The following is a 26,671-nucleotide window of genomic DNA, read 5'->3' as shown; positions in this document are numbered from 1 at the left end:
GTCATATTGAAAGCTGTTGGAAAGACTGGATTATTGCCTTATAAAGGATACAAATAAGAAGACTCTGGGCAAAATGTATTCTATATAGAATCTGGTAAATCAGATAGATGGGGATTTTTTGTTCTCTGAAAAAAAAAAAAGTAAATACAAAGATAGTGAATGACATATAAGTGAGGAAATTTAAAAATGGGAAAGGAATTCCTTTTTATGTAAATGTAATTAAGCTATAAAATTAACTGTGATGCATGCAGTCACACAGGCCAAAAACTTAACTGGATTCCAAAGGGACAGAACGTTTACAGAAATATCCAGATTATAAACTACAGACAGTAAAATCATGGATTGCTATTCCAACTATCTTTTCAAATACTTACACTAGCAAGGCATGCTGTGATGCTACACAAGGTTTTTAAATATCAATTTATTACTTACAACCTTTCAGATATATTTTCTTAAGGAAAGTCCAAAAGTCTCACTTGCCTCAAATTTCTAAATTTCTTCTACTTTCTGGAGCTCAATTTTTTCCAGGTTAAGCATTATCTACTGACAGTGACACCCAGCCTTAGCTAAGGCCATGCGATGCCTTTCTAGAGCACACAGAAACAGACTGAATCTTCATTTAGGACCAGAGGTGACAGTGAATAATAATTATCTCATGCCCACCCTTTTCTGAAGTTCACGCTCTGTGATGGTTTTCTCTTATTCAGAACAAGGTTCAGACTGGCTGCTACTCTGTCCAACCAGCAGTGGGGAAGTTTACCGAAAGCACAAGCAGTGCTATTTGAGTCTACATCTGCCAAAGGCAGTTGCGAAACTTCAATTCTACAGAACAGGCCTTCAGAGTCCAAACACAATTTGAATGAAATAAGGCTGAAGCAGGCATCACTCTGGTCCAAGTTCCAGCCATCAGCATGTTTTGCAGCTAAGAATGGTAAAGGTTTTTCATACCTTATAGGATTAAATTACTCTTCATTCCATACCCACGAAATTTGATAAGCACTGGAATCCGTTGCCCAGGGGGGTTGTGAGTGCTCCATCCCTGGCAGTGTTCAAGACCAGGTTGGATGAAGCCTTGGGTGGGATGGTTTAGTGTGAGGTGTCCCTGCCTATGGCAGGGGGGTTGGAACTAGATGATCTTGAGGTCCTTTCCAACCCTAACTATTCTATGATTCTATGATTCTATGATTTATCTGCATATTGAGCAGCACAGGTCATTTTCAATGCCATGTGTACTTCATCACGACTGAAAACAACTGCCTTTAACATTCACAGATCACAAAAGGAATTTAGCATTTAAACCAAATATTCCTCAGCAATTTGCTGACTTATGTTCCTGGTGTACAACAAATTGTAGAGGTGGCATGTCTGTTTTCCAGTCACGTTCAGTGAATTCCTAAATTCTGAGGTGACTTTTAAAACTTGCGTTTGTCCACCCAGAGAAAAGCCATGTTTGCTCTGGCTAGTCCCTGCATAGAATCATAGAATAGTTAGGGCTGGAAAGGACCTCAAGATCATCTAGTTCCAACACACCTGCCATAGGCAGGGATACCTCACACTAAACCATCCCACCCAAGGCTTCATCCAACCTGGCCTTGAACACCGTCAGGGATGGAGCACTCACAACCTTCCTGGGCAACCCATTCCAGGCCTCACCACCCTAACAGGAAAGAATTTCCTCCTTATCTCCAGTCTAAACTTCCCCTGTTTAAGTTTTAACCCGTTACCCCTTGTCCTGTCACTACAGTCCCTGATGAAGAGTCCCTCCCCAGCATCCCTATAGGCCCCCTTCAGGTACTGGAAGGCTGCTATGAGGTCTCCACGCAGCCTTCTCTTCTCCAGGCTGAACAGCCCCAACTTTCTCAGCCTGTCTTCATACAGGAGGTGCTCCAGTCCCCTGATCATCCTCGTGGCCCTCCTCTGGACTTGTTCCAGCAGTTCCATGTCCTTTTTATGTTGAGGACACCAGAACTGCACACAATACTGCAGGTGAGGTCTCACAAGAGCAGAGTAGAGGGGCAGGATCACCTCCTTCAACCTGCTGGTCACGCTCCTTTTGATGCAGCCCAGGATACGGTTGGCTTTCTGGGCTGCAAGCGCACACTGCCAGCTCATATTCATTTTCTCATTGACCAGCACCCCCAAGTCCTTCTCCGCAGGGGTGCTCTGAATCTCTTCTTTGCCCAGTCTGTAGCTGTGCCTGGGATTGCTCTGACCCAGGTGTAGGACATTGCACTTGTCATGGTTGAACTTCATAAGGTTGGCATCAGCCCAACTCACAAGCGTGTCAAGGTCCTTCTGGATGGCATCCCTTCCCTCCAGCCTATCAACCGGACCACACAGCTTGGGGTCATCGGCAAACTTGCTGAAGGCGCACTCAATCCCACTGTCCATGTCAGCGACAAAGATGTTAAACAAGACCGGTCCCAATACCGATCCCTGAGGGACATCACTCACTACCGGTCTCCAGCCGGACATCGAGCCATTGACCACAACTCTTTGTGTGCGGCCATCCAGCCAGTTCTTTATCCACCGAGTGGTCCATCCATCAAATCAATATCTCTCCAATTTAGAGGGAAAGATGTTGTGTGGGACAGTGTCAAACGCTTTGCACAAGTCCAGGTAGATGACATCAACTGCTTTACCCTTGTCCATCAGTTCTGTAGCCCCATCATAGAAGGCCACCAAATTGGTCAGGCAGGATTTCCCTTAGTGAAGCCATGCTGGCTGTCACCAAGCACCTTGTTGTTTTTCATGTGCCTTAGCATGCCTTACAGGGGAATGTACTGCAAGATTTTGCCAGGCACAGAGGTGAGACTGACTGGTCTGTAATTCCCCGGGTCTTCCATTTTCCCCTTCTTGAAAATGGGGGTTTTATTTCCCTTTTTCCATTTTTTGGGAACTTCACCTGACTGCCAAGATTTTGACAGTCATTTTCTTTTAAAATAATAAAGACTGAACTTGCTTTAGTATTCTGAAGTGGGCAAAGTTACACAAGTCAGGCCCACCTTTACTCCAGACAAACATGATTATTCACAGAGGAGTACGCTCCATTTCAAGTCATCGTACCTCAGATCTAGCTATTTTTCTTACGCTTCCTAGTGTTCCCATGCAGACAAAGCCTTACAGCTTTAGAAAAACCCTATCTCCAATGCTTAGCCTTTCTCTACAGCAGGAAAATTGCTGTAAATTCCTGATAGCAAAGTCTGAAGAGCCATAGTAATGTCCCTGTTACATACACTGCAGTTTCCCAAACAAATGTAGCTGCACCAAAACAGGTCAAAATTCTGCAATAGAAACTGCAAGATGATTCTCAGAACATACATATGTGGTGGCAGCACCCCAGATACACTTCTATTCCCAACCCTACCTTATGAGTCATCACCTGTGGGTATAACAAAATGTAAGGCTCAACTATATGGGGATTTGCCTCTTTTTATTTTTCCTGGAAAATATGCTTTTGTAAGATATTCCTTGCCTTTAGCCTGTTTGCTTACAGCATTATTTTAAAAAGCCACTAGGCAGATGGTCCCCAAATGTGAGTTAATAACTTGTAGGTAGCTTTTGGGGAAGCTTTTTGAAATCCCTTCATGCAAAATGATTTTGCAAACTGCCTGCACACCATTTTTTGGCTGTTCTAGAAGACTATTTCAAAACGCTCAAGAGAAAATGTCAGATTATGTCCTATTTGCTTTGCAGTGGACTGTTACATTTATTTTGCAGTGGTAACAAAATACAGAGGGAAAACAAATCACACACGAGGCTTTTAGTGAAGATTTTTCTAAAAACGAAAAGTCCCCACTGGCTGCAAAGTCAGGATGTTTGGGCTTCTGCCCCTCTCCTGCAGCACATCTATTGCATTTCTTACCGTTCAAAATAAGACTCCTTTTTGACAGAATAGGATAGGCTGAGTATTCAACAGTTATGAGTCAGATTTCACATGTAGGGCTCTCCCTGTTTACCTTTGGCTTGTTAGAGATACTGAATAATTTGCATGGTATAAAGTCAGAGTTATTGTTAGTGTCTCATCTAGTGAGCATCTCCCAGTGTTTTTGAACAGATTTTACAAGAAGTCCACAACTATATGACGACAAAATGCTGCATTATTTCTTAACAATATCAGCAGATCAAATGCCTTCTAATCCCTGCACAGATCTGTCTGTATGTAAACCAATCAAGTTTAACTGTCTGCCTCCAGGGTGATCCTTTAGTAAACAGATTAGAAAAATAGAAAAAAATATTTTCAGTTGGAAAGGACCAACAATGATCACCTAGTCCAACTGCCGGACCACTTCAGGGCTGAACAAAAGTTAAAGGATATTATTAAGGGCATTGTCCACATGCCTCTTAAACACTGACAGGCTTGGAGTATCAACCACTTCTCTAGGAAGCCTGCTCCGGGGTTTCACCATGCTGTCAGTGAAGAAATGCTTCCTAATGTCATGTCTGAACCTCCCCTGGTGCAGCTTTGAACCATTCCCATGAGTTCTGTCACTGAATACCAGGGAGAAGAGACCATCACCTTTCTCACCACTTTCCCTCCTCAGGAAGCTGCAGAGAGCAATGAGGTTCTCCCTCAGTCTCCTTCAAACCAGACAAACCCAGAGTCCTTTGGCTGCTCCTCACAGGACATGCCTTCCAGCCCTTCCACCAGCTTTGTTGCTCTGGACACATTACAGGACCTTCACATCCTTCTTAAATTGTGGGACACAGGACTACACCCAGCATGCAAAGTGAGGCCACACCAGTGCTCACTACAGCAGGATGATCACCTCTTTTGGCTGGCTGGTTGTGCTGTGTTTGATGTACCCCAGGGTGTGGTTTGCCCTCTTGTCTGCCATGGCACACTGCTGCTTCATAATGAGCCTGCTGTCAACCAGCACCTGCAGGTGCCTTTCTGCAGGCCTGGTCACCAGACACTCTTCTCCCAGTTTATACTTGCGCTCAGTGTTACTACATCCCAGGTGCAGAACACAGCGTTTTGACTTGCTAATTTGCATCTCACTAATCATAGCCCAATGCTCCAACCTAGATGCCTCTGCAAAGCCTCCAGTCCCTCAAGAGAGTCAACAGCACCTCCCAGTTTGGTATCATCAGCAAACATACTAATGGTGCATTCAAATCCTGAACACAGATCATTGATAAACACATTGAACAGAACTGGCCCTAGAATTGTCCCCTGAGGAAACTGAACTTTGGCATGAGGTACTGAAAAGAACAGCTAAGATCTCCAAGTTGGTAGTTACAGGGAGTGCATTTCTTCTTCAAGCACAGCAAAACCTCCAACGACAAGGGACCAAGAAAAAACACCAACTCTGGGATAGGGCCAAAGTTAGGAGGATAAAGAACAAACTCCAAAATGTACTTTCTTCTCAGAAATCACATACTGCTAATGCATATATGTCTATATTTTCTTTTTAAATACCCCAGCTGCTTCACTGCTCACAGCTCTCATGAGGAAAGGCTGAGAGAACACATGCACAAGGGATATTAGCCTCTCATGGCATCACTGGAAGGGTCACATCCACAGAATTGATTATGAACACAGTATAAGAATCTAAATAAACACTGCACTTGCTAGACCAGAAAAGTCTACTGATTCAAGGGACAAATGCCTGCAAATAACACAGAAAAATGCATTTAACAGCTACCCTACTACAGAGCAGTTATTTTTGCGAGGTATAGCTTACGCTCATTTTAGCTTATGACTGTAAAACACATGGGCAAAAAGTGTGACCACAGGGTCTTTAAAATTTAGGTATTAGCCTCCCCATCGGGAAGTGTGCCTTCTCTTCTGCACCCCAGCACTGTGTGATCTTGGAAAAGCTGTGTAGAACTCAGTTATGCTTTCCAGATCCAGTCTTAAACACAGCGTAGCAACATGTTTTGCTTTTCTTCCTGTCTATGCTTTAATCAGGCCACAAAGTCCTGTAGCAAATGCCACTGGTGAGCATAATATGTATGGATAGATGGTTAGTAAGTAGGGAAGAGTCAACTCTTTGCAGAGTGCCTTATGCTTAGAAAAGCAAGTAGGATGAGCTATTACTTGGTCCCAGGAAGTAGAGGAGCTGCAGCTAGTACTGCCGCTGTGCAAGGCTGCTAAGGGGCGTATAAACCAATCTACTTAAACCCAGTCTATTTAAAGTCCAAGAAAAAGATCCAGTCTTCTTGCAAACTCTTCTCTCCCTTCCTCCTACCCCTCCACACTCACCACTGCCATGCAGCAGTTTTGTTTCGTCGACTCGTAAAACACCAAGATGGCATAAGATGGATGATGATGAACCTGACCCCAAACTCACTGAAATCAAGAGGGCTCTCTCCCCCTTTTCCCTCCAAATAAAATAGACTTTAGAACAAATCAGAAGCCTGAAAAAAATATTCTGGAAGTAGTACTGGAAGGAAGGAAGGAAGGAATTCTGTCCCAGTACATAAGTCACTATTTGCCTTATTTCTAAGCACAGCTCTGCTTCTCACTGTTATTCTATAAATCCCATCTAAACAGTATTTGCTGCACTTCAAGATGTCTGTGAACATGCTGTTAGTGTATTTCATTCACCATGTCTTTCCTGTTTTGATAGGGCAACAATTTAAGAGCTCTAATGTCACAGCTTTTTCCCTAAGAGAAGCTGCGGTAACTTAGCTCTTTCTTTCCCCATGCAACCAGTTACCTTTACAAAATCTGAAAAAAATCTGAAAAGTTTCTTCAAAGCTGTTGTCCTTCTGCCAAATTTGGTTGCAAATAGCCAACAAGCTCAGAAGTTACTGTCAAATAAAAAAGTGACTAAAGAAACTTAGTTTCCCTTGGAAACCACTAAACCCTTCTCCAGAATGAATCAGAGTGAACCCAGTTCAGTTCAACATACTGTTGTCTGTAAAGCTGATATAATCTATTTCTGTAGTGCTCCAAGCAGCAGATACAGAGCAATCCCACCAGCAAATGATGTGTGAAAATAGCTATATCTACACTTCCTGCTAAGGCCACCACTGAGCCACAGTGTCCCTGTGTGGGGAGCCATTCACAACAAGAGCTGGCCCAGGGAGCCCTGCCAAGGACAAAGTATTGCACTCAATAGCACATGGGCTGGTGTATGCAGCACCAGGCACAACCACATCCACGCAGCCCTGTCAACATGTCAGGAGAGATGATGATGAGGAAGAGACTGCTAACTCTGAAAAAGAGAGCGAGCACTGGGAGCATGATAGCATGCAAAGACCATGACGCAACCAAGCATCCTGCTGCGCATCAGGGGAGAGCAGAGGAACGACTGCATATGTTATGTCCACCAAAGCACCAGGAGAACCATGGGGCAGCTCAGCAGATTTTGCTGCTCACAGAGGCAAGAGGCTGCCAGTCAGCAGACTGGCCTCAGTACTGAGCTCAGCTGGAGCTGCAGGGCCCTGCCACTCACTGAGCACTGTTTTGCCTCAGTGAAAAGCACCAGCTCCTGGCTCCAGGCTCCTACTGACATCCAAACTGAACAGAGCCAGCAGCTCAGCAGGAGCTGGCTGTAGCCCTGGATGTAGACATAGCCAATCTGTTCTCAGCAAGGACTGATGCTGCACGCTTAGAGCATGTCCTGCACTGGTTTAACCCCTGTGCAATCCCTTGTTCACTTGGGATAGTTCACTTCTCTTCAAGGGTGAGCAGCACCTGACCTGCACTGTGTGAAAGCCTACTGTCTGTTAACAAGACATTTGCTCTGATGAGGCAGTTAAAATGAGCACACTGCAAAGCCTATAAAAATTATTGACATTCATAGCACCATTAATCAGCTGCACTCATCCTCCAAATTCCATCACTTCACTGTGAAATGGAAAGCTGCAGGCTTGATTCACTGCACACCAGCTCAGCTCTACACCATTTTGTCCCAGTCACGTCAGCATCAAACTGGAAGGAACAGCCACAGATCAGGGAGATTTGTCTGACCCACTTTGTTATCCTTGGAGTTAAAACTTGGAAAATCCATTTTTTGCCAGGATCTTTTGCTATACTTGTTCCCCCAATTGAGGAAGATGCTAATTGGCTGTTTATCATCTGGTCAGAAAGGGGAATTGAGTATTCCTTGAATGAGTCACAGCCTGTCGGAATTCCCTCCTGCGCCTTTCTTAGGTGTGTATGCCACACACCTGAGAGACACTTCATGAGTAAGGCTTCTTTTCAGTGAAGGTACCTGGCTCATGTTTCCTGTTCAACGGAGACTCAAACTTTGCAGGATCAGCCGCTGGCAGCACTCCCAGGATATTTTTCCATTCGCGCATATTTCTAAAAATGTCAACGCCAGTCTAACCACTCTCATCTGGGAAGCCTGACATCAGATGTACATTAGCCCAGGAAAAAAAACATAATCCAAAATGCAAGCCCCTTCTAAAAAGGAAAACAAATTCAAAGTATGTTATGTTGGCTCCTGCCTCTGTGCTCTATGAAAAAACAGGAGGAAAATTTAAAGTGTGATTTTACACCCATGACAATTCAATTAGAGAATCAGACAAGGGAAGAGTATGGGTTTCAGGGATGAGAAGTGATGGTATGTGAGATTCTTATTCAGGCCCGATTCCTGCATGTTTGGGTTTGTTACTCAATAGGAGACAAAAAAGGTCCCAGGCAGAGCCTTAAGAGCCATGCTTTCTTTGCAGTCCTGGGATTAAAACCAGACAGCTAAACAGCACTACATTTGACTGTGGGAGAGCTTCCCCAGGGAGGAACCATTTTGGCTTGAGCATTTTGTTCCCGTCATACATCTCTGATATTTTCTCTTCCAAATCTGGACCTTTCACACACCTTCCCAGCATCATCTGCTTCGCCTGAGAAACTAGTGTAGACGAACAAGACATGCTATGCTGCCATTTTGCAAGCTGAGTTCAGGAATAAGCAATATTGTTTCCACACTCTCTTTTCCCCACAGCACGTGCTGTCAGCATGCTATCACTGTAAGAGAGATCTCTATTTAATTCAGTCTGTCAAGGCTCAAAGAAAACAAAGGGTATGACCGCAGCCCTCAAGTCTATCTGAGTAGGATTCCCGAAATGGAACAGAAGTTGATTTCAGTAGGACTAAGCCATAATTACAGAATGAACAGAGAGCAGGATGCATTCCTGAAATACTTTAAATACATATTTCACTGTTCATGAATGATGCAATAATGACCTTACAGCTTCTCTCACTAGGGGAAATTAATAGAAAGGCCCCCTCCTCTTATTGGCTCCAATGAAGATTTTGTTCACTTACCTCCAAGATATGTTTGGTTTTTGAATCATACTTTTGTTTTCTTGCAGATCTACATGGTTCTTTACATGTTGATTTTAAGTATGCATCCTGTCTCTAAACTTATTAATACATAAATATTATGAACAGAGGTTTTATCCTTACTCATTGTTACAAACAACTTAAAAGACTGATGCCCTGACATAAAAAGTTTCATCAGACTTTCCAGGTGGTGGACTTCAGCATTCCACACCCCAAGTTTTAGTGGTATTTGCTATAGTCACCTAACAAATGACCCCCACACTAAGCCATTGACCCACTCATCTGCTGCAGAAAACCACCCCTACAGCAGAAATTCCTCAGCCAGCAAGTTTCATTGTCTAGAACAGCTGCCTTCATTAAAGAGTCCTTCACAAGCCTTCTCCTGCCACTCCTACTCTAGGATGACAACCTTTGTCAGAGAACTGAGACAAAGAAGAAAACTGAGTAATTAGGAGGACTATGATCAGTGGAAGATCATATGGGATGCATGCTTGCCTATACAAAACCAAAAAATGAAAGCCCATTCATAGGTTCACCTGTCCTTAGTGGTCCCTTCAGAGGGATTTGCTTCTCACCCACTTGTTGAAGTGGTTGACAGCATTAACATATTGAATTATTGCAGTTAGAGCTGTCAAGATCCAAGAATTACAACGTCAGAAAAGATTTCAAGTGGAAGCTTACTTCTAGACATGCACACTTACTTCTCAGCCTGACTGAACTTAACTAATGTTCCAGTCCCTGGGGGCCACAGCAGAGCAACTTGCCAGCATATAGATTCAGCCTGAAGTTACAGTATTCCAGTGGTGTTCCACTTCCTGCCCATGCTGGGTGGTCCATAGTTTCTACAGCATTAGAAGCAGTAATACAGTTACACATTCTTGTAATAGTTTTGCTTTCAGTATTATGTTCAAAATCCCAGTGCTCCGTAAGGGAAGCTTGGTGATGCTTTCAGACCAGTCTTTAATTGCATACACATTTTTCTGAGGCTACCTCAATGGATTTAGAGAAGTCAAACCATCTGGAAGCTAACACGGCTCAGAAAGAATGTATTTGTTTAGACCTATAGTTACTCCCCTTTCAGGTTGCTATTAGTTTAGGATCAAGTTCTCCTTTTTAGCATACACGCAAAGAGAATAAACTGTGTAAAATCCATGGACCAGCACAGAAGGGCCTTGTCCATATCAGGTACAGGCCAGGCAAACATCTGCAGAAGATCATTTAGGCAAGGCTGGCCATTTATTTGGGAAGGAGGCTGACCCCAGTGAGATCTCTGCAGGTCTCATCCTGACTAAATTTCTTTGCCTACAGGTAGAAGCATGTCCCTACCCCTTTTCTTGTTTGTGCCTAATTTTTCCTTTCTAGCTATTGTCTAGTGCAGCCTGGCAGACAGCAAGAACAGGAGCTGCACCAGGGCCTCAACTGTACCACTGTTCCTAAGCAGAATGCAAGATACAGTGACTGAAACATAAGTTACAGCCTACACTAGGGCTGTGCAAACAGGAAAATCAGTCAGACAAAAAACAAAGCAACAGTATCCTGCTCTCACTGTCAAATTCACTTGTGCTCCTCCGTTTGCACTTAAAAAAGTCGGGAGGAGGGAGGGTGGTGTGGTGCCTTTTAGTATAGTCGCATATACATGAGCTCAGGTGGAAGCAGAATTAGATGAGAACAGATTGCTGAAGAAATAATTGCGCTCAGTGAATAGAGACTGATTATTGTTTAAGGTAAGAAAGTACCAATGGGGAAATGCGTAAAGCTTTTGAGATACTCCAAGAAATTGCCAAGCATCAAAGCAGTGCGTACTTCTCAACCCAAAGTGTGAAACTGAGCAACATCTACACTTGTCAGTTAAACAGTTCAAGGGAATGCTCCCAGGCAATAACCACAATAAACTATACTGTTAAAGGCTCCTGGTCACACTTCTAAGTTTATACCAGAGACCTTTCTTTCAATTACTTCCTAGGTACAATCTGGCAATCACCACCGGCCAGGAACTGAGCCCATTAGGCAGTCTGCCTCCGGCCACCTTGTTTTAGACAGAGATTCTAACAGTATGAACACAAGGCTGTTGCATGCCAATTGGCCTCAGTGACAGAGAATGCTCCTGGGCACATTTCATTTTCTAATATAGATGCAGTCAGGATGTCTATGAGAATTTGTATCTCCTCCTTAGTGGAATATCCAGCTTCCTTATTAAGAACAGAACCTACCCCATTTTCCACTACCAAGAAGCAGTGCAAATTCCATTTTGAAATGCAGAGTGTTTCCAAGCCTCCCAGAGAGATTCTTTCTCATGCTCCAAAATTCTACGCTCCTCAGCCTCTGCTCCATTATCAGTATGCATCACTGAGATCCTTCTTGCATCCCTGGTACTCTTCCAACACCTGTTTGTAGTGATTTCAATTCAGATTGTCAAGAAGACAGCTAACATTTGAGAAAAAACCCTCGAAAACTTAGCCAGGAAAACCTTGGGAACACTATGTTGTGCAGTCAAAAGAATTTTGCTATCAGAGCAAAACAAGCAAATGAAGTTAGAAAAATATTTAGCTTCTAATGATAAATAATTTTTCTCCATTGTGTAATAATGATATTTAGCATTACTGCAATAGTTTACTTGTTGCAACTACTATATGTGAGCAAGCTACACACACCTGTCAGTGTTGTCTGTGCTTCAGAGATAGATAGGGCCCCTGAAGAATTGGTACTGTTTTCATCTCAGCTCCAGAGAAATCCAGACTGAAATGCCTTGGATACAGTTTTTGCCCACAAAAAGGTTTGGGACATTTCTAAATATTCAACATGCTGGCATCAGAGCCACTAAGGTGAGCACTGTAACCTAAGGAATAGGTCACTTAGAGATACCCTGCCAGACAAGTGAGCAACAGGAATTTGAACAAAATTCTGCTATTTACTAGGACTTACTTCTCCAGGCCTGCAGGAAGATGCCAGTGTCTGCTTTGAATGAGCACTTACTTAAGCACACTCTTCTGAAGACAAGTACCTGTATCCTTTCTTTCAAAGCACTGTGTAGACTTTTAAAATACGATCCTGAGAGATAACATGCAGGTATTTTGCCCAGTAGCTGAAATCCAGAAAACACTCTGGAAGACACCATTCCTTTCTTAGGCAAATGCCTTGATATATCAGCTATAAACTCGTGCTCTTCCCTTTCCTTCTTATTTGGCTCGAGGAACATTTTCTCCTTCAAAGCACAGTGGCTAAGCTTTAGCTACAGGGTATTTCTTCCCAGAACAATCTTTGTCACCCTCCAGACTGACTGTTGACTGTTTCTGCACGTCATTCTTGTGCATGGTCAGAATTTCTCTGCACGTTAAAGATTATATTTCCTAACTGAAACATTCGAAGAATTGCATACTAAAAAATAATAACAACAACAACCATGTATTTTCAGACAAATCTTTCTTTAAATAAGCCTTTTATGCAGCACTGCCTTGAAAATTATACAGTTTTCTGCACTAAGGAACTCATAAAATTTGCTCTGCAAATTCACATTAAAGCCTTCCCTCAGTTACACCCCCTCAGCTTTTCAAATCACTTTAAACAAGGCAGAAAGAAATTATAATGCTACACTGCTTAAATAATTCAAATAATTTTCAGCTACCCCCCCCCCCCCCGAGTCACATGCATTTCAGTTAAACAGGGAAGAGGGAGAGGAAGAGGAGGTGGAAGAGGTTTTAAATTTGTTGAACTTGCTTGACAGAATTAAGTATGGTAGAATCTCACTAGTCCCTGCTAACTCTGGAGGGAGCAAAGAAAATCCTGGTATGGATTTGTGAGAATCTCTGGGGAAATTACTAAGTGCTAGGATAGAACCACTGAAGCGCAACCATACAAATGAATTTAATGTTATCAACCTCTGCTGCCTGTACACACCTCAGACCCTTAGATAGCTGTGCTACCAATCTAGTATATTTAAACTGCACCTTTTCCTCCAGTACCTTCATATAAATTGCAACCCAAAATATGAGTATTTATTATGCAACTGCATTCTCATGATAAAGGTTGTAAGGTTTCATTGTACTCCTCACCTACAGGAAACCACCACTGCCTGGAGTGGGTTAGAAACATGATCTGAAAGAAGCATATTTCAACGTCAGACAACTGGAGAAGTGTAGAATTACCAGTGCCCTGACAGGGGAATTATTACAGCATTTCCATCCAAGGTAGCTTCTCTAGCAACCTGCTTTCCTATGTCAACTTTAACATAACCATCTCTAGCAACACATCCACATGAAACTGAAGGGAGGCAGCTGTGGAGTGCTCATCACTAATCACATCTATTACATACAGCAGCAAGACAGCTCTGTTGCCACTTACTGCCTTGCAGTAATGACTGCTATCACTATCAAGTACACTGTGTGACAAAAGGGAAGGGAGGAAATGAGCAGTGAGGTATTAATGCAAAGGGTAAGAGCTAGGGTATTCCAAGAACAAAATAACTGCAGTTGGAAGAGACAGCAAAAATGCGTATCACCCCTCTTTTCAGCAGTGGATCTGCATCTTCTCAGATAATACTAGTGAAGACTGGGAAACCATTAGTCTAAGTCATTATTCACTTGAGAAGGATTGCAATTGGTGACATAAACTGCAAAGCAGAAACCAACACAGGATGTTTTTTAAAAAATGCAGTTATCTCTGGCTGCTTAAAAGCTGTTTCCCACAAGATCACAGATGACAGTCTCCATGGCACACTGCAGCTGAAACACAGAAACTAGATATATCTTTCTTTTTCATCTTCTGCATGTCAGACAACTGTTAAAACCTAAAAACTGATTTCTTTGGAAACATCCTCCTCATGACAGTGCACATGAGTGAATTCCTAATACAGAAGAGGAATTGCAGATTACTTTGGGTAAACTTTAAATTCTATTTTGAAAATTATTAATTCTGCAGTAATGATATAGATTTTGTGTGCTGTGAAGCCCCTGCTCTAATGAAAACACTTTGTTGCCAGCTAGGAGGGTTTGTAATTTTACTATTAGATCAGGTCACTTTTGAAAATCGAGTCAATTTGCTGCAAATCTGAAGCAACATTGTTCCACCGGAAAGGGCCACCTCGTTCTCATATCACATCACGTCAAATAAGAAGAAATTCACTGAAAACAAAGGCTGTTGCATCTGTTTCAGAACAATGGAAACAAGGCTGCAGTCCAAGCCACTGGATTTTAACCGCTCTGATTTGGATTTAGCCAGGCATCAATGAGAACAGAATTCAGGTATCTGTCCTTAGCATAAACTTCTTAAAGAAAGCCCCAGTGCTGGTGATGCAGAGCTAGTCCTAAATTGGACTATCTCTTCATTGTGCCCTGGAGTGGGATTTACAGTGCTGAACAGCAAACTCTTTGCTGAGTCAGATTCATCACATAGGCAAAAACATGTGATTACCTTACAGAGGGCAGCTGAGCTATAAGTTCAAGGAAAGTGGCATATGAATTGGTACAAGCACAAAATCAAGCCCCATGCATTTACAACAGTGGGGAACAGAGTTAGGAAGTGCTGATACTGTGATGAGAATCTGGAGCTGTAGTTACTGGTTTCAACCCTGGTGATTTCAGCCAAGCTATACTAACTATACAAACATGCTTATTTGTAGTACTTAGGAAGCGAGAAATGAGTTTTATTGCATCAATTGGTATTATTAAGAAAAGCAAAAAAAAAAAAAAAAATGCTTCCAGGTAAACAAGCTGTCTTCAAGGCACTGGTTCACAACAGCTCTGGCTCTGGCTCTGGTTTTGTCTTTTTCATCAGTGGCAAAAATAAGAGTATAGATACCTGGGAATCAAAAAGTACCAAATAAGGACACTACATTATCAAATTACAGAAGCGAGAAAGCACTGCATTATATATACTAATTATGTATTAATGTTATTCTTTTTCTTTAAACAAGTTGATAGTTATCTTTGCAACTTCTAATTCCAATTAATTCTTTAGTCTTATCATTATGAGCTTTAGTTTTTTTCCTATTCCAGTTAACATAAAGCTTCTTATTTCACATTATTTTAATGATACAATACCCGCATTTTTCACAATTTTCATCATACAAATATGGGGGATATTCTGGCCAATGGAGCCACAGGTAAGTTACTGGAGTTACTGTTTATTCCTACTGTGAGTTGACATATGGACATCAGACAGTATAACTCAGGTTTATTGAAGAATGTCAGCACCCTTATGTCCCAAATTAAGGCAAGAGCAACAGAAATTTAACAAGCTGACACGGGGAGTAGTTAATGCATACACCAAGAACACCCCACCCTACCCCAAACTGTACCACAGCTACAAATACACTAAATGGCATGTCCTAAAAAAATATTTTGAGTTGCTGAATATGACATAAGCCTTGGCGGAAAGATTTTGGAACAATGATTTTGATTGTTTATAGGCTATATTATTATAAAGGCCTTTTCTCTTCCATTTTTAAACATTTGTAGCCAGGCTAGCCTATGGAGGGAGGTTAGTGAAACTGGGGGTCACACAATGACAAGCTAAAGCTACACCAAAGACTGGCAGATGATGTTAAAGCTTTATCTCACAGTTTCCTGGCTGTCCCTCTGCCCTCAGCAGGATCAACCTTGTTATTAAGCAAGGTCTCTCTGACACACTGATTGCCATATGACATACCAATTCCATCACTGACCAAGTAGCAAGACCAAAGCCTTGATTAGGTCTTTAAAGCCCTCCTTTTGTTATTCCCTAAGTGTGGCAGCAATCTGCATGTAGGCCTTGTCAAATTTCACTACTGGTCATGACATCTTGCCAAATGACCCGAACAAATCTCACAGAGGTAGCTATCACTACAGCTATGTGGCACTGTTGCATGCTGCTAAATGGTCTCCCGGGTTTAGGTCACAACTAATACATTTAACTGATACGTTTCAGAAGAGTAAGGTTTTTTGCATACATACCTCTCTTCCCTGAGACTAAAAGTGCACTGCTATTTGCTTTGCTACCTAATGAGAGGTGAACAGCCAGTGCATGGAGAAGAGAAGCTACTTCAGAGCAACACTCAGTGTCTGTGAATCAAGAGCCCCCCAGCCCACCACCACCAGAACAGTGGTTTGCAGTATGAAACACCGTGAAACAGCCAACAGAAGTGACACTTTCTCCTCGGAGTCCAAATAAAAAGAGCAAAAGAGGGATTTGTCTGTGCTGCTCAAAGCAGCATTAACTCTGCCTCTGTGTTCAGTGACCCCACCAGATAGGTCACAGTGCACAAATACTGGCATAGAACCCTTGCCTGCAGAGCCACCAACAGCCATGCAGGAGACCAGGATGGAGACCACAGGGTGAATCTCTCTCCTCCTCTCCCTGCTTCCCCCTCTGAGATCTCATATTTTAGATGTCCCAGTGAGCCAAGCCCACTCATTTTTGTGCCTCTCCTGTCCTTTTCCCCTTTGAAAGGCTTGGTTTTTCCTCCCTCCCACAGCCTTTTCTTTACAATGCTTGTATATAGAAGATCATTGTACTATTGTTCATAAAGTGCTACGAGATGAACGGAGTTATGTAACTGCCAGTTTTTACCATTTTTTAGAATGATGGAAAAGTAAAATGGGAATGTAGACTTCCCTTGGGGCCAGGCTAAGCAAACTAACATTACCAGTGACACAAAGGAATATCCACTTCAGCATCCCCAAAATGGAAGAATGGAAGGGTAACGCATTTCAGTACATACTGTCCTGCACATAATGACAAGCCATTATTAACTATGGCATGTAGGCATGCATGGGGTGAGAAATACTCTGTGATGTAGCTCCTAGTAAAGGAAGCTTACAAAAAAATGTTAGGGTTTGACTTTGTTTTTTTGGTTTCGGGTTTTTTTTTTTTTGTTTTTTTCTTTTTACATTTACAATGATTTGCTGCTTGTTAAGCTCTGCTATCTTGTGGCTTTTGATATTCCAAAGAGGTTTTATTCAGCTTGCTATTCATTCCAGGTCAGCTAACATAAAATCAATAATGGTTTGGACAGATTTCCTTCTTGTAATGAGCCTAGAACTGGCATGCACAGCCTAAACCCTCTTCCTGTTTCACATCTGCAGGAGCTTTCTCAGAGTGATTTGGCTCTCTCTTTCACATGTTTTTGCAGCAGAAATTTGCATCAACATCTTACAAGGCTTTGTCACTGTTTGTATCCCAGACACAGATACATGCTGCCTACTGAACTCAATGAAGCTTCTTGACATCGAAATCAGCTATAGCAAAAGCTGGTTCTCACTGCAGGAAACTCCAATTACACTCTCATCTGGGCCAAAGCTGCAATTCCTCATGCAGACAATGCTAATATTCAGTCTGCAACTGTTCATGTCAAAACGACTGCTCTGATTGAGTGAGCAGTGGCTGCAGGAAAAGGCACTCTATATAGAAAAGATCTGGTGCTCTGATTTACAGTGTCCTGCACCACCACTTGTTTTCAGGCTCACTAACTGTGCCATGCACCTAAATATTTGCACCAAAGTCCAATAGGAACTGATGGCTCAAAAGTTTCAGCAGGGTATGTAGTTCATCTTTTAAATAACTATCTCAAAGATCAGTGCATCCAAAAATACCTGCTGAACAATGTGTAAGCATGTGCTTAAAGCTGAGCTCAAACTAAGCGCTTTGCTGAATTGTGATCAATCCATGTTTCTGGTCATATTACTCAGTTTCTGCCAACAACCTCTCTCATTAGAAAGCAAATCCTTTACTGCCTTATAAGCCAGTAGAATGCACCCTTGTAAAGAAGGTGTCAAGGCTGAGTTTGCCTGAGCTATGCTGGGCAACTGTTTAGAAAGCAGATCCAAACAAATATTTTAAACCACATTTTGAGAATAATTGGTTTTCTTTTCATTGGGAAGTTCTGTTTGTTTATTATAGAAATATGCAGCATGTTCTTTCTAACTGAACGTCGAGGAATGATTTGACAAGCTTGCATATAACCCTGTGCAGCAGTCAGGGTATTCTGCTCTCAGAGCTTGGTCTTGATTGGGAAGAATTCTAGTCTCAGTTATAGCAGGGCACATACACTGGAATCCAGAGCTGCACTTTGCAGATTGGTTCCAGTGGGAAGTTAAAGGCCCCACCACCTTGCAAGACCAAGTCCTGGGTTATCTCTGCAAACATGAAGAAGGGTTTAACAAGCAGTTGTGATAATGTAACAGTTCACTGCCACTGAAGGGTGAGGATTTCACTCCTCCCTGCTTCCGCACTTCCCTATAACTGTGAACTTTCTCCATCCCTTCCTAGCACTGGCTCTGGCAATCACTTGCTTTACAACTCACTAATTTGACAGAAAAAGATCTACTTTGTTCTTCTTCTTGTTGCTGCATTGGATTTTCTGCCATATTAGTGAGGTCAAGCAGCTCCTGGAAGAGAAGGCAGCACTTATTACACTTGTATTTGCACAGGGACAGAATCAGTTCAGGGTTAGTAACAAAAAGACACAATGGGAGGAAGAAAACTTAAAAGGAAGAATAGAAGGCCGTCCCTTTTCATCAGCAATACTCTCTTAAAAGCAGGTCAACCCACTCTCCATAGCCCTATATACATAATAATTAATAACATAATAATTACTGTTAGGTAATCCAAATCATTAATATCCAGAAGCCTTGCCCATAGGCAGGGTTCCACTGTTACATGAGGGACTGCATATACACACTGCCCCAGCTCTATGGAGCTGACAGCCTAATTTGGCACAATGAGCAATTGGAAGAGCAAAGTATTTAAGACAAAAGTGGTCAGGGAAGTGGAGGCAGTAGCTAGAGGAAGACACAACCAAACTTCAGTCCTGAAAGACTCACTGAATTACTTGGTACATCAGGCGAGTCAGATGGATTTAATCACTGAAAGTAAATCAAACTACTTGCCTGAGAAAGGAGCTTCACTGTACAGCTGTCAATGATTTAGATCTCAGCATGTGCAACAGGCAAGTATATCACTTGTTTCATTTTAGACTCAGCCTTACCAAAGGGCTAATTCTGCATTGCATTTCAACAAAAAAAAAAACCTCCCACTAAAGCAAACAGAAGATCTGCCTGAGTCAGGAGTGCAGCTGAACTGGGCACGTTGTGTATCAATCAGTCATGCTGCAAACAGTTCCTCAACATATTACAGCATCAATCCCCTTCTAAATAAACAAGCAAATCAACCAAGCAGCCAACATCTAAAATTAATATGAAAGATCCTGTTCTCTATTATCATATTAAACATCCTTCCCCCTCTCCCCAAGTTTTGGGCTGAGCAATGTTTGCCAGTTCTTTATACCAAACATGAAAAATACTACTTGCCTGGCACATACCACGCCTGTTTTATTGAAGGAAAAAACATCATACATTTGGCCATTATCATTAAACAGCATGGTAAGGGATAGGTAAGCAGAATTTACGTTTGGATGAAAGAATGTCAAAGCACTATTTTGCAAAGTTGATTTAAATTTCTCACAGTTCATATATATGAGATACCTGCATAAATTATAATCCTGATTTAGTATTTACTTAAATTGTATTAGAAAACTTGTTAGAAACAAACCTTGAGCGTTGACAATCAAGACTTCTCTTTCTGCTAGTCTTGCTCTGCCACTGTATGTGGTGAAGGCATGAAACATCCTTCAGTAATAAAACAAAAGTTTCAGGGGAAAACCGAGTCCTTTGCAAGAAAAACAATAACACAGCTTTTTGAGTTAAAGAAGCAACTTTGCGTCAGTCTTCACTAGTAAGCTGTACAGTGCTGTGTTATCATGATGAAGATAAGCTGTCATTTGTCTTTCAACATCTTAACTGTAAAATCCACAAAACTTAAAAGGTTTTGTTTGGAAATAAAAAGAAAACAAGGATGTGTTTTGATGAAAGGTGATGCTTTCCATCCAAGTCCAAGATATAAGCCACGCAATGGTTATTTAAGAGCACGGCATGCCATGTTAGACTCTTTCAAGTGCCATCCATTTCCAGTCTATGATAATTAAAACCAGTGAACTGTGTACACAAATGATATGGATGCATAAAGGTAACTGACACACATGCCAAAGTAATCTGGAGTGTACACTGAAAACAGTTTTGCAGATATTGCACTCATACTCTACCCTCTTTTCGTATCTACCCACTCCCTCGTGTTTTTACTCTGTTGTGCACTTGGATCGAAACCAGTAACAGCAGACAGTATTTTTTTCTCTTTGGGTCTCAAAAATCTACAGAAGATAGATATAAACCTGTAAAACTACAAAACCCACAAAAGCTGCGCATAACCTTTTTTTTTTTTTTAAGTGGGGACAGTAACGCACAGGACTAAATTATTTAGAAATTCTGAAACAGCAAGGTAATTAATAAAGTTATTTATAAAGAAGTGTATCTACAATATTTAATAATTTAAGGCTCACAAGAAACTAACATATCAATGACAATAGAAGTTTTCTGCTATAGGGTTAAAAGCACCAAATTCACTTCACATACTACATAACCAATCTGTACAGACCACAAGTGGAAAACTCAGAAAGTGCTGATCTGCTGATGTTCCTAGTGCTTTAAGGATGTTGCATTTCACAGGAATAAGAAATCCCCTTTCAACCATAAATACAATTATACAGATAGAAAATATACTGGAATAATTTCAATTTGAAACTACAGTACAAAAAACCTCAACCTCCCTCCCCACCCCCAATCCATTCATTCTCCACACACACATCCTCCGACTCTTTAATACTAAACATGGAGCAACTGAATTGGTTACAAATGACCCATTTAAAACCAACCGCCATTTGCCAAAATAAGTTTCTACAAATTAGATTTTGTACTGTTGTAATTTACCAGCTCCTGCATCATGGAGCGTAGCTTATTCTTAGTCTATTTTAAAAATAGGTGACCCTTTGTGTCATGGAAAAAGAACATAAAAACATGTATTCCTGGAGGACTACTCAGGACAGTGATCGATTTACAAAATATAGCCTGAGTTAAAAAAACTGGTACCAAAAGAATAATTATAGTAGTAAGTTTCTGACACCAGCAAATACTTCTGCATCTCTGAACTAACTCTCTCCTCTCCTTACAGGTCTGTTTCCCTGTTGGTGTCCAGACAGAGAGCATAGAGGGATTTTCTGAGATCTACGTTACTTTTTGCTTTGATATTGGTTTTCTCTAAGGAGCCGGTGCCATTGTTGAACCCCTCACTGTTTTCCAAGTGCACAACAGATTTGTTCAGAGAGTTTCTACTGGCTCTTCTCTTCACATCTCCCCCCGCTGTACTGCCCTGAGCACTACTGTGTTCATCTTTGAGAACAGCTTGCTCATGATCAGTCTCTCGGTGGTAGAAGTAATTGAAGTTGGACACAATGACAGGGACAGGCAGGGCGATGGTGAGCACACCTGCGATGGCACACAAAGAACCCACAATCTTGCCCCCCACAGTGACAGGTCGCATGTCCCCATATCCCACAGTGGTCATGGTTACCACTGCCCACCAGAAGGCATCAGGGATGCTGGAGAAATGAGACTCCGGGTCATCAGCTTCGGCAAAGTAGACAGCACTGGAGAATAGGATCACCCCGATGAAAAGGAAAAAGATGAGGAGGCCCAGCTCCCTCATACTGGCTTTCAAGGTCTGTCCCAAGATCTGCAGCCCCTTGGAGTGCCTGGAGAGCTTGAAGATCCTGAACACTCTGACCAGGCGGATGACTCTGAGGATGGCCAGGGACATGGCTTGCTGCTGGCCGCCACCCCCATTGCTGCTGCCAGTCCCAGGCTGCTGCTGCTGGGCCAGCTCCGTGCCCAGGGTGATGAAGTAGGGGATGATGGCCACGATGTCGATGATGTTCATGATGTTGCGGGAGAACTCGGACTTGCTGGGGCAGGCGAAGAAGCGGACGAGGAGCTCAAAGGTGAACCAGATAACACATGTGGTCTCAATGATGAAGAAGGGGTCAGAGAGACTACTGGGTGGCTGCATGGGTTGGGATTCCACAGTCGTGCCATTCAAACCTCCACTTTGTGTGGGCTGGGGCACAGGCATCTCTCTCTCATCCCTGAATTCTGGGAGGGTCTCCAGGCAGAAGGTGATGATGGAGATGAGGATGACCAGCACAGAGACAATGGCGATGGCTCGGGCTGAGCTGGAGCTCTCGGGGTACTCAAAGATGAGCCAGACCTGTCGCTGGAACTCATTGTGGGGCAGGGGCTTTTCCTCCTCTTTGATGAAGCCCTCATCCTCCCGGAAGCGCTCCATGGCCTCCTCACCCAACTGGTAGAAGCGGATCTCATCGGCAAAGACATCGATGGAGACATTGACGGGCCGACGGAGCTTGCCCCCGGACTGATAAAAGTAGAGGATCCCGTCGAAGCTGGGCCGGTTGCGGTCGAAGAAGTACTCGTTGCGGAGCGGGTCGAAGTAACGCATGCGCTTATCCGGGTCCCCCAGCAGCGTGTCGGGGAACTGATTGAGGGTGCCGAGCTGGGTCTCGAAGCGCAGCCCCGAGATGTTGATCAGCACCCGCTGGTGGTGCATGGCCCCCTGGTTCGCCACCGCCGCCGCCGCCGCCGCCTCCTCCTCCTCCTCCTCGCCCGCCGCCGCCATGGCCATGCCCCGGCGGTGCCCCCCTTCCTCCGAAGGGCCCATCTCCATCCCCGCACCGCGGCGCGGCGGCGGTTGCGGAGGCGGTTGGGGCGCGGGGGCCGCTCCGCGCTCCGCCGCCCGCTCGGTGGGGCTGCCCGCGCTGCCGCACCTCTCGCCGCCTCCGCGAGGGGACGGCGAGGGCCGCTCCTCGTCCTCCGGCGGCGGCGGCGGGGCACCCTCCTTGCCGTCGTTCAGCCGTGGAGCGGCAGCGGCGGAGCCGGCGATGTGCAGCAAGTTGCCCCTCCGCCGAGCCCGGGCACTGCCGCCGGCCGTGGCATCTTCGCCGCCCGCGATGGCCGTGGTGCCGCCGTTCTCCAGAGTCACCAGCGCGATCTCCATGGGCAGCGGCGGCAGGAGGCAGGCGCGTCTGAGGCGGCGGGCATGCTGTGCTCGCCGCTCCTCCGCCGCTGCCGCCGCTGCCGCCGCCGCCTCTCACCTCCGGGCGACCGCCCTGCCCTGCCCTGCCCTGCCCTGCCCTGCCCTGCCCTGTCCTGCCCTGGCCGCCTCCGCCTCACTGCGCGGCGGCGCACGGCCGACCGCCGGCCGGGGGAGCTGCCCGGGGACCCGGATATGAACGAGCGATCATTATATTATGGTCGCTTGACGTCAAAGAGGATCCCTTCTCCTCCGCGCTCCTGTGCAGGCACCGGGATGCCGCTTTCCCCCCGCCCCGCCCCGCGGGAGAGCTCCGCACCGGGGCAGCGACACGCTCCGGGCAGTGTATCGCACCCGTGGGGACCGCGACGGGCCCCCGGCAGAGCGGCGGCTGCGGATGCCCGCAGGTGCCGCCGGACCGCGGCGTCGAAGGGGTGTGGGGAGACGGACAGCGGCTTCGCGGCGGGGACCCGCTTTTGAGAAAGGGGAATCTCTCCTCCCCGTGGGGATTGCGGTGCGGCCCCCACGCGTGGATTTCTCGCTAAAGGGATTGCTGGCAGAGAGGGCTCTGGCTGTCAACCCGCAGTCTCCGGTAATGAGAATCATAATCGAAAGCCCCGGGGATTCCTGGTGCTTCTTGATGTGTGTGTGCTCCCCTTCCGCGCCCCCCCCCCCCCCCCCCCCCCCCCCCCCAGCGTAATAAGAACAAAGGAAGGGATTGGGTATTTTCTTTTTTTTTTTTTTCCAGTTTTGTTTGTTCTCCCCCCGCGCATTCCCCCCAGTTTATCATGGTGCAGCTCAAAAGGTGCTCCAAAGCCAGCAGGTGACAACATTTCTATCGGGTTACCTTCATGTTGGCATTTGTGAACTGTACTTTCCCTTTGATGCATTCTTAAACCCACATCCAGGGCTGGTATGTTGCAGTAGATGCACATTTTATTAAAGAAAAGGAATCGAAGCAGCTTTACACGGTGACTTCAATTACAGTTCAGTAATACAATCAGTGCTAAGATCTTATTTGCTGTATTCATGAACTCATCTATTCTACTGAATATCTACATGGGAATATACTAAATATGTATACAAATACTGTAGATTTAAAACATATATATATATATATACCTCTCCGTTCCTGCAGAGTTTCTGGGTTTCAAACAAAATATGTATAGAAAATATTAAGTGAAAAACCATTTTGCCTTTCAGTTGGCATCACTGTAGTGACATTTTTACTCGATCCTTGTGGTAGTACTCACAGCTCCCTCAAAAAGTTTACCTAGATTCACAGAGATTGGTGGGTTTTCACTTAATTTTAAATGTTACCTCTGTGCATGAAATATGCCCAAAGATGTTAAAAACAGTGCCAAAAAGGAAAACCATGATTACATTAACTGGTTACTGTAAGAGATAAATTGCCCATAACATGATTGTGTCCCTTAATTTACTTCTGAGGACTCTAGCACAGAATCGCTGAGCTGTTCTGCCGCTGTGTTCACAGTGAAGGACCACTTTAGTCACACAAGTATTTTCTAGATGCAAAATGACAGATAAGTTTTCTAGAGCAGCCCTTTTAAAATAATGGCCCTTTAATTTACAGTTATTTAATGGAATAATGTATTAAACCTGCAAAATGTGTATAACACCTTTTGGGACCAGGAAGCTGCGATAAATAGACACACTTGTGCACCCCAGCAAGTATTGGCTCATCTGTTTTCAATGAATGCCAGGGATTATAGCTGGAGGAAGAGCTTGCACACTGGTTTTCCAGCTCTGTCAGCTCCTGTAATGCAAGATATTCTCCCTCTAAACCTTACTTCAGAAATAACACTTTATTTCAAGAGGAAACATCCCTAGACATGTCCATACAGATCTCTCAGAGGCATTGCCAGTCAAAATTATTAACTTGCACCCCAGGAACTGTGGCACCTGGCTGTCACAACAACCACCTTTGGAGTCTGCTCAGTGACTAGGTCCCTTTCACAGGGCCAGTCACAGGCATCCACAGACACTCAACTGTGCTTTCACCTGCATATGAATATAACCAGTTATACAGCATAAAACTGATGACTTGCTGGCACTTGTGCCGAAGTATTTTTTACCCTGAGCACATACATGCATGCAATCAGTCCCTTGCACTCTAGCCCATCCACACCGAAACTTAACCATTCTTTCCTGCTCCCACTGCCACTCGGTTCTTCTAATCCAGTTATAATAACTTGTCATGCTCTCTGACTGGGGTGTTGCTTTTCCTCCCCCTACCTGGTCCACACAGCACCATTAGCGCCTTATCCTGCAGTGTCATTTGCAGGTTTTCTCCTGTGGCTGGATAAGGGGCTAGTAAATGGGACTGCCCTGGATAGGCAGCCTCAAGGGGCTGCCTAAATGCAGTTCTAACAGTTCCTACTTTACCAGCTAACACCAGTGAGGGGCTTATACAAGCTTTGCAGAAGCAACTCTGTCCAGGCTAGAGATTCTTTATCTTCTACCTAAAGGCAGGCTGCATCCCCAGCGGCACCTTATCAACATGTCTATGGGGAGAAAAGAATGATCATATCTTTATGCCCTGTACGTGCTGGGGACACTTCTATGCTCAGACCTGTGTAGTAACGGGCACCTGCACCACGTAGGAGACAGCTGTAACTGTCTCTCTTCTGCTGCTGCATTTTCAGCTTTGCACTGGCCTCCCCTGTTCTCAGGTACTGTGACAGATGCAACTGGCTGATCCAAGCCATCATGGGCTGATGGGCACCACCTAATACATTACATAGAAGAGGCAGTGATGTGGCTACTGGGAGCTGTCGTTCAATGTCTGTATTCCTTTAGTCATACACAAAAGCACATACACACACACTACACACTCTCTGGTATACCTGACTGAGGTATAACCTTAGGGACATCCAGTCTTTTCACAAATACTCCCTTTTGGGCCATCCCTATCACTGACAGTGGCTGTGGAGCTGCAGCATCACAAAAATAAAAGTACAATGCTGAGATGTGGAGAGATGCACACATCTCTCCACATCTGCCCACAGCCCTCCTCCTCAGTGGTAGATATGTCTGCTTTGACACATTTTGTGGGGTCAGGGACCCCACGAATGTGCCTCTTGGGGTGACATGGATGACTCCTTTTTTTCCTCTTCGTGTGTTTACTAAACAATTTGCCCATCATGGCAGATGGTGAGGAAGTCAACAGAAGCCAAGAGGAAACTGAATGGGTTAAAAACAAATCCGTGCCTCCTCCACTTGGTTAATTCCCCAGCAGCATGATCCTGCCGTTGAGATGATTCAGGCCAGAGAGAGAGACTGCCACAGTCCCCAAGGGAGACCCCAGAGAAAAGACTCATATTTCCTGTTCAGGAGGATTAAGTACAAGGCCATTGACAAATCACAGTAAACATCTGGATGCGAGCACTCCATCTATCAAGCCCTAATCCACTAAGTTATTCATTAATGAATTCGGCAAAATCA

The 26,671-nt window shown here is 44.1% G+C and overlaps 1 protein-coding gene across 2 annotated transcripts in view; it reads right to left on the bottom strand.

Annotated features, from left to right (window-relative positions):
- Positions 1-23,238, bottom strand: part of LOC136010600 (potassium voltage-gated channel subfamily A member 5-like) — a 33,096-nt gene extending 9,858 nt beyond the window's left edge. For both annotated transcript variants that reach the window (XM_065672045.1, XM_065672055.1), the window contains exon 1: positions 19,763-23,238. In XM_065672045.1, coding sequence (XP_065528117.1) covers positions 21,269-23,170 — 1,902 coding nt within the window. In that variant the 5' untranslated portion in view covers positions 23,171-23,238 and the 3' untranslated portion in view covers positions 19,763-21,268. The remainder of the gene's footprint in view (positions 1-19,762) is intronic.
- Between the last annotated feature and the right edge of the window lie 3,433 nt (positions 23,239-26,671).

The sequence above is a fragment of the Lathamus discolor genome, chromosome 1 (assembly GCF_037157495.1).
Source record: "Lathamus discolor isolate bLatDis1 chromosome 1, bLatDis1.hap1, whole genome shotgun sequence".
Lineage (NCBI taxonomy): Eukaryota > Metazoa > Chordata > Aves > Psittaciformes > Psittacidae > Lathamus > Lathamus discolor.
Note: the sequence above shows the minus strand (reverse complement) of the source record. Positions and strands in the feature narration are given on the sequence as shown.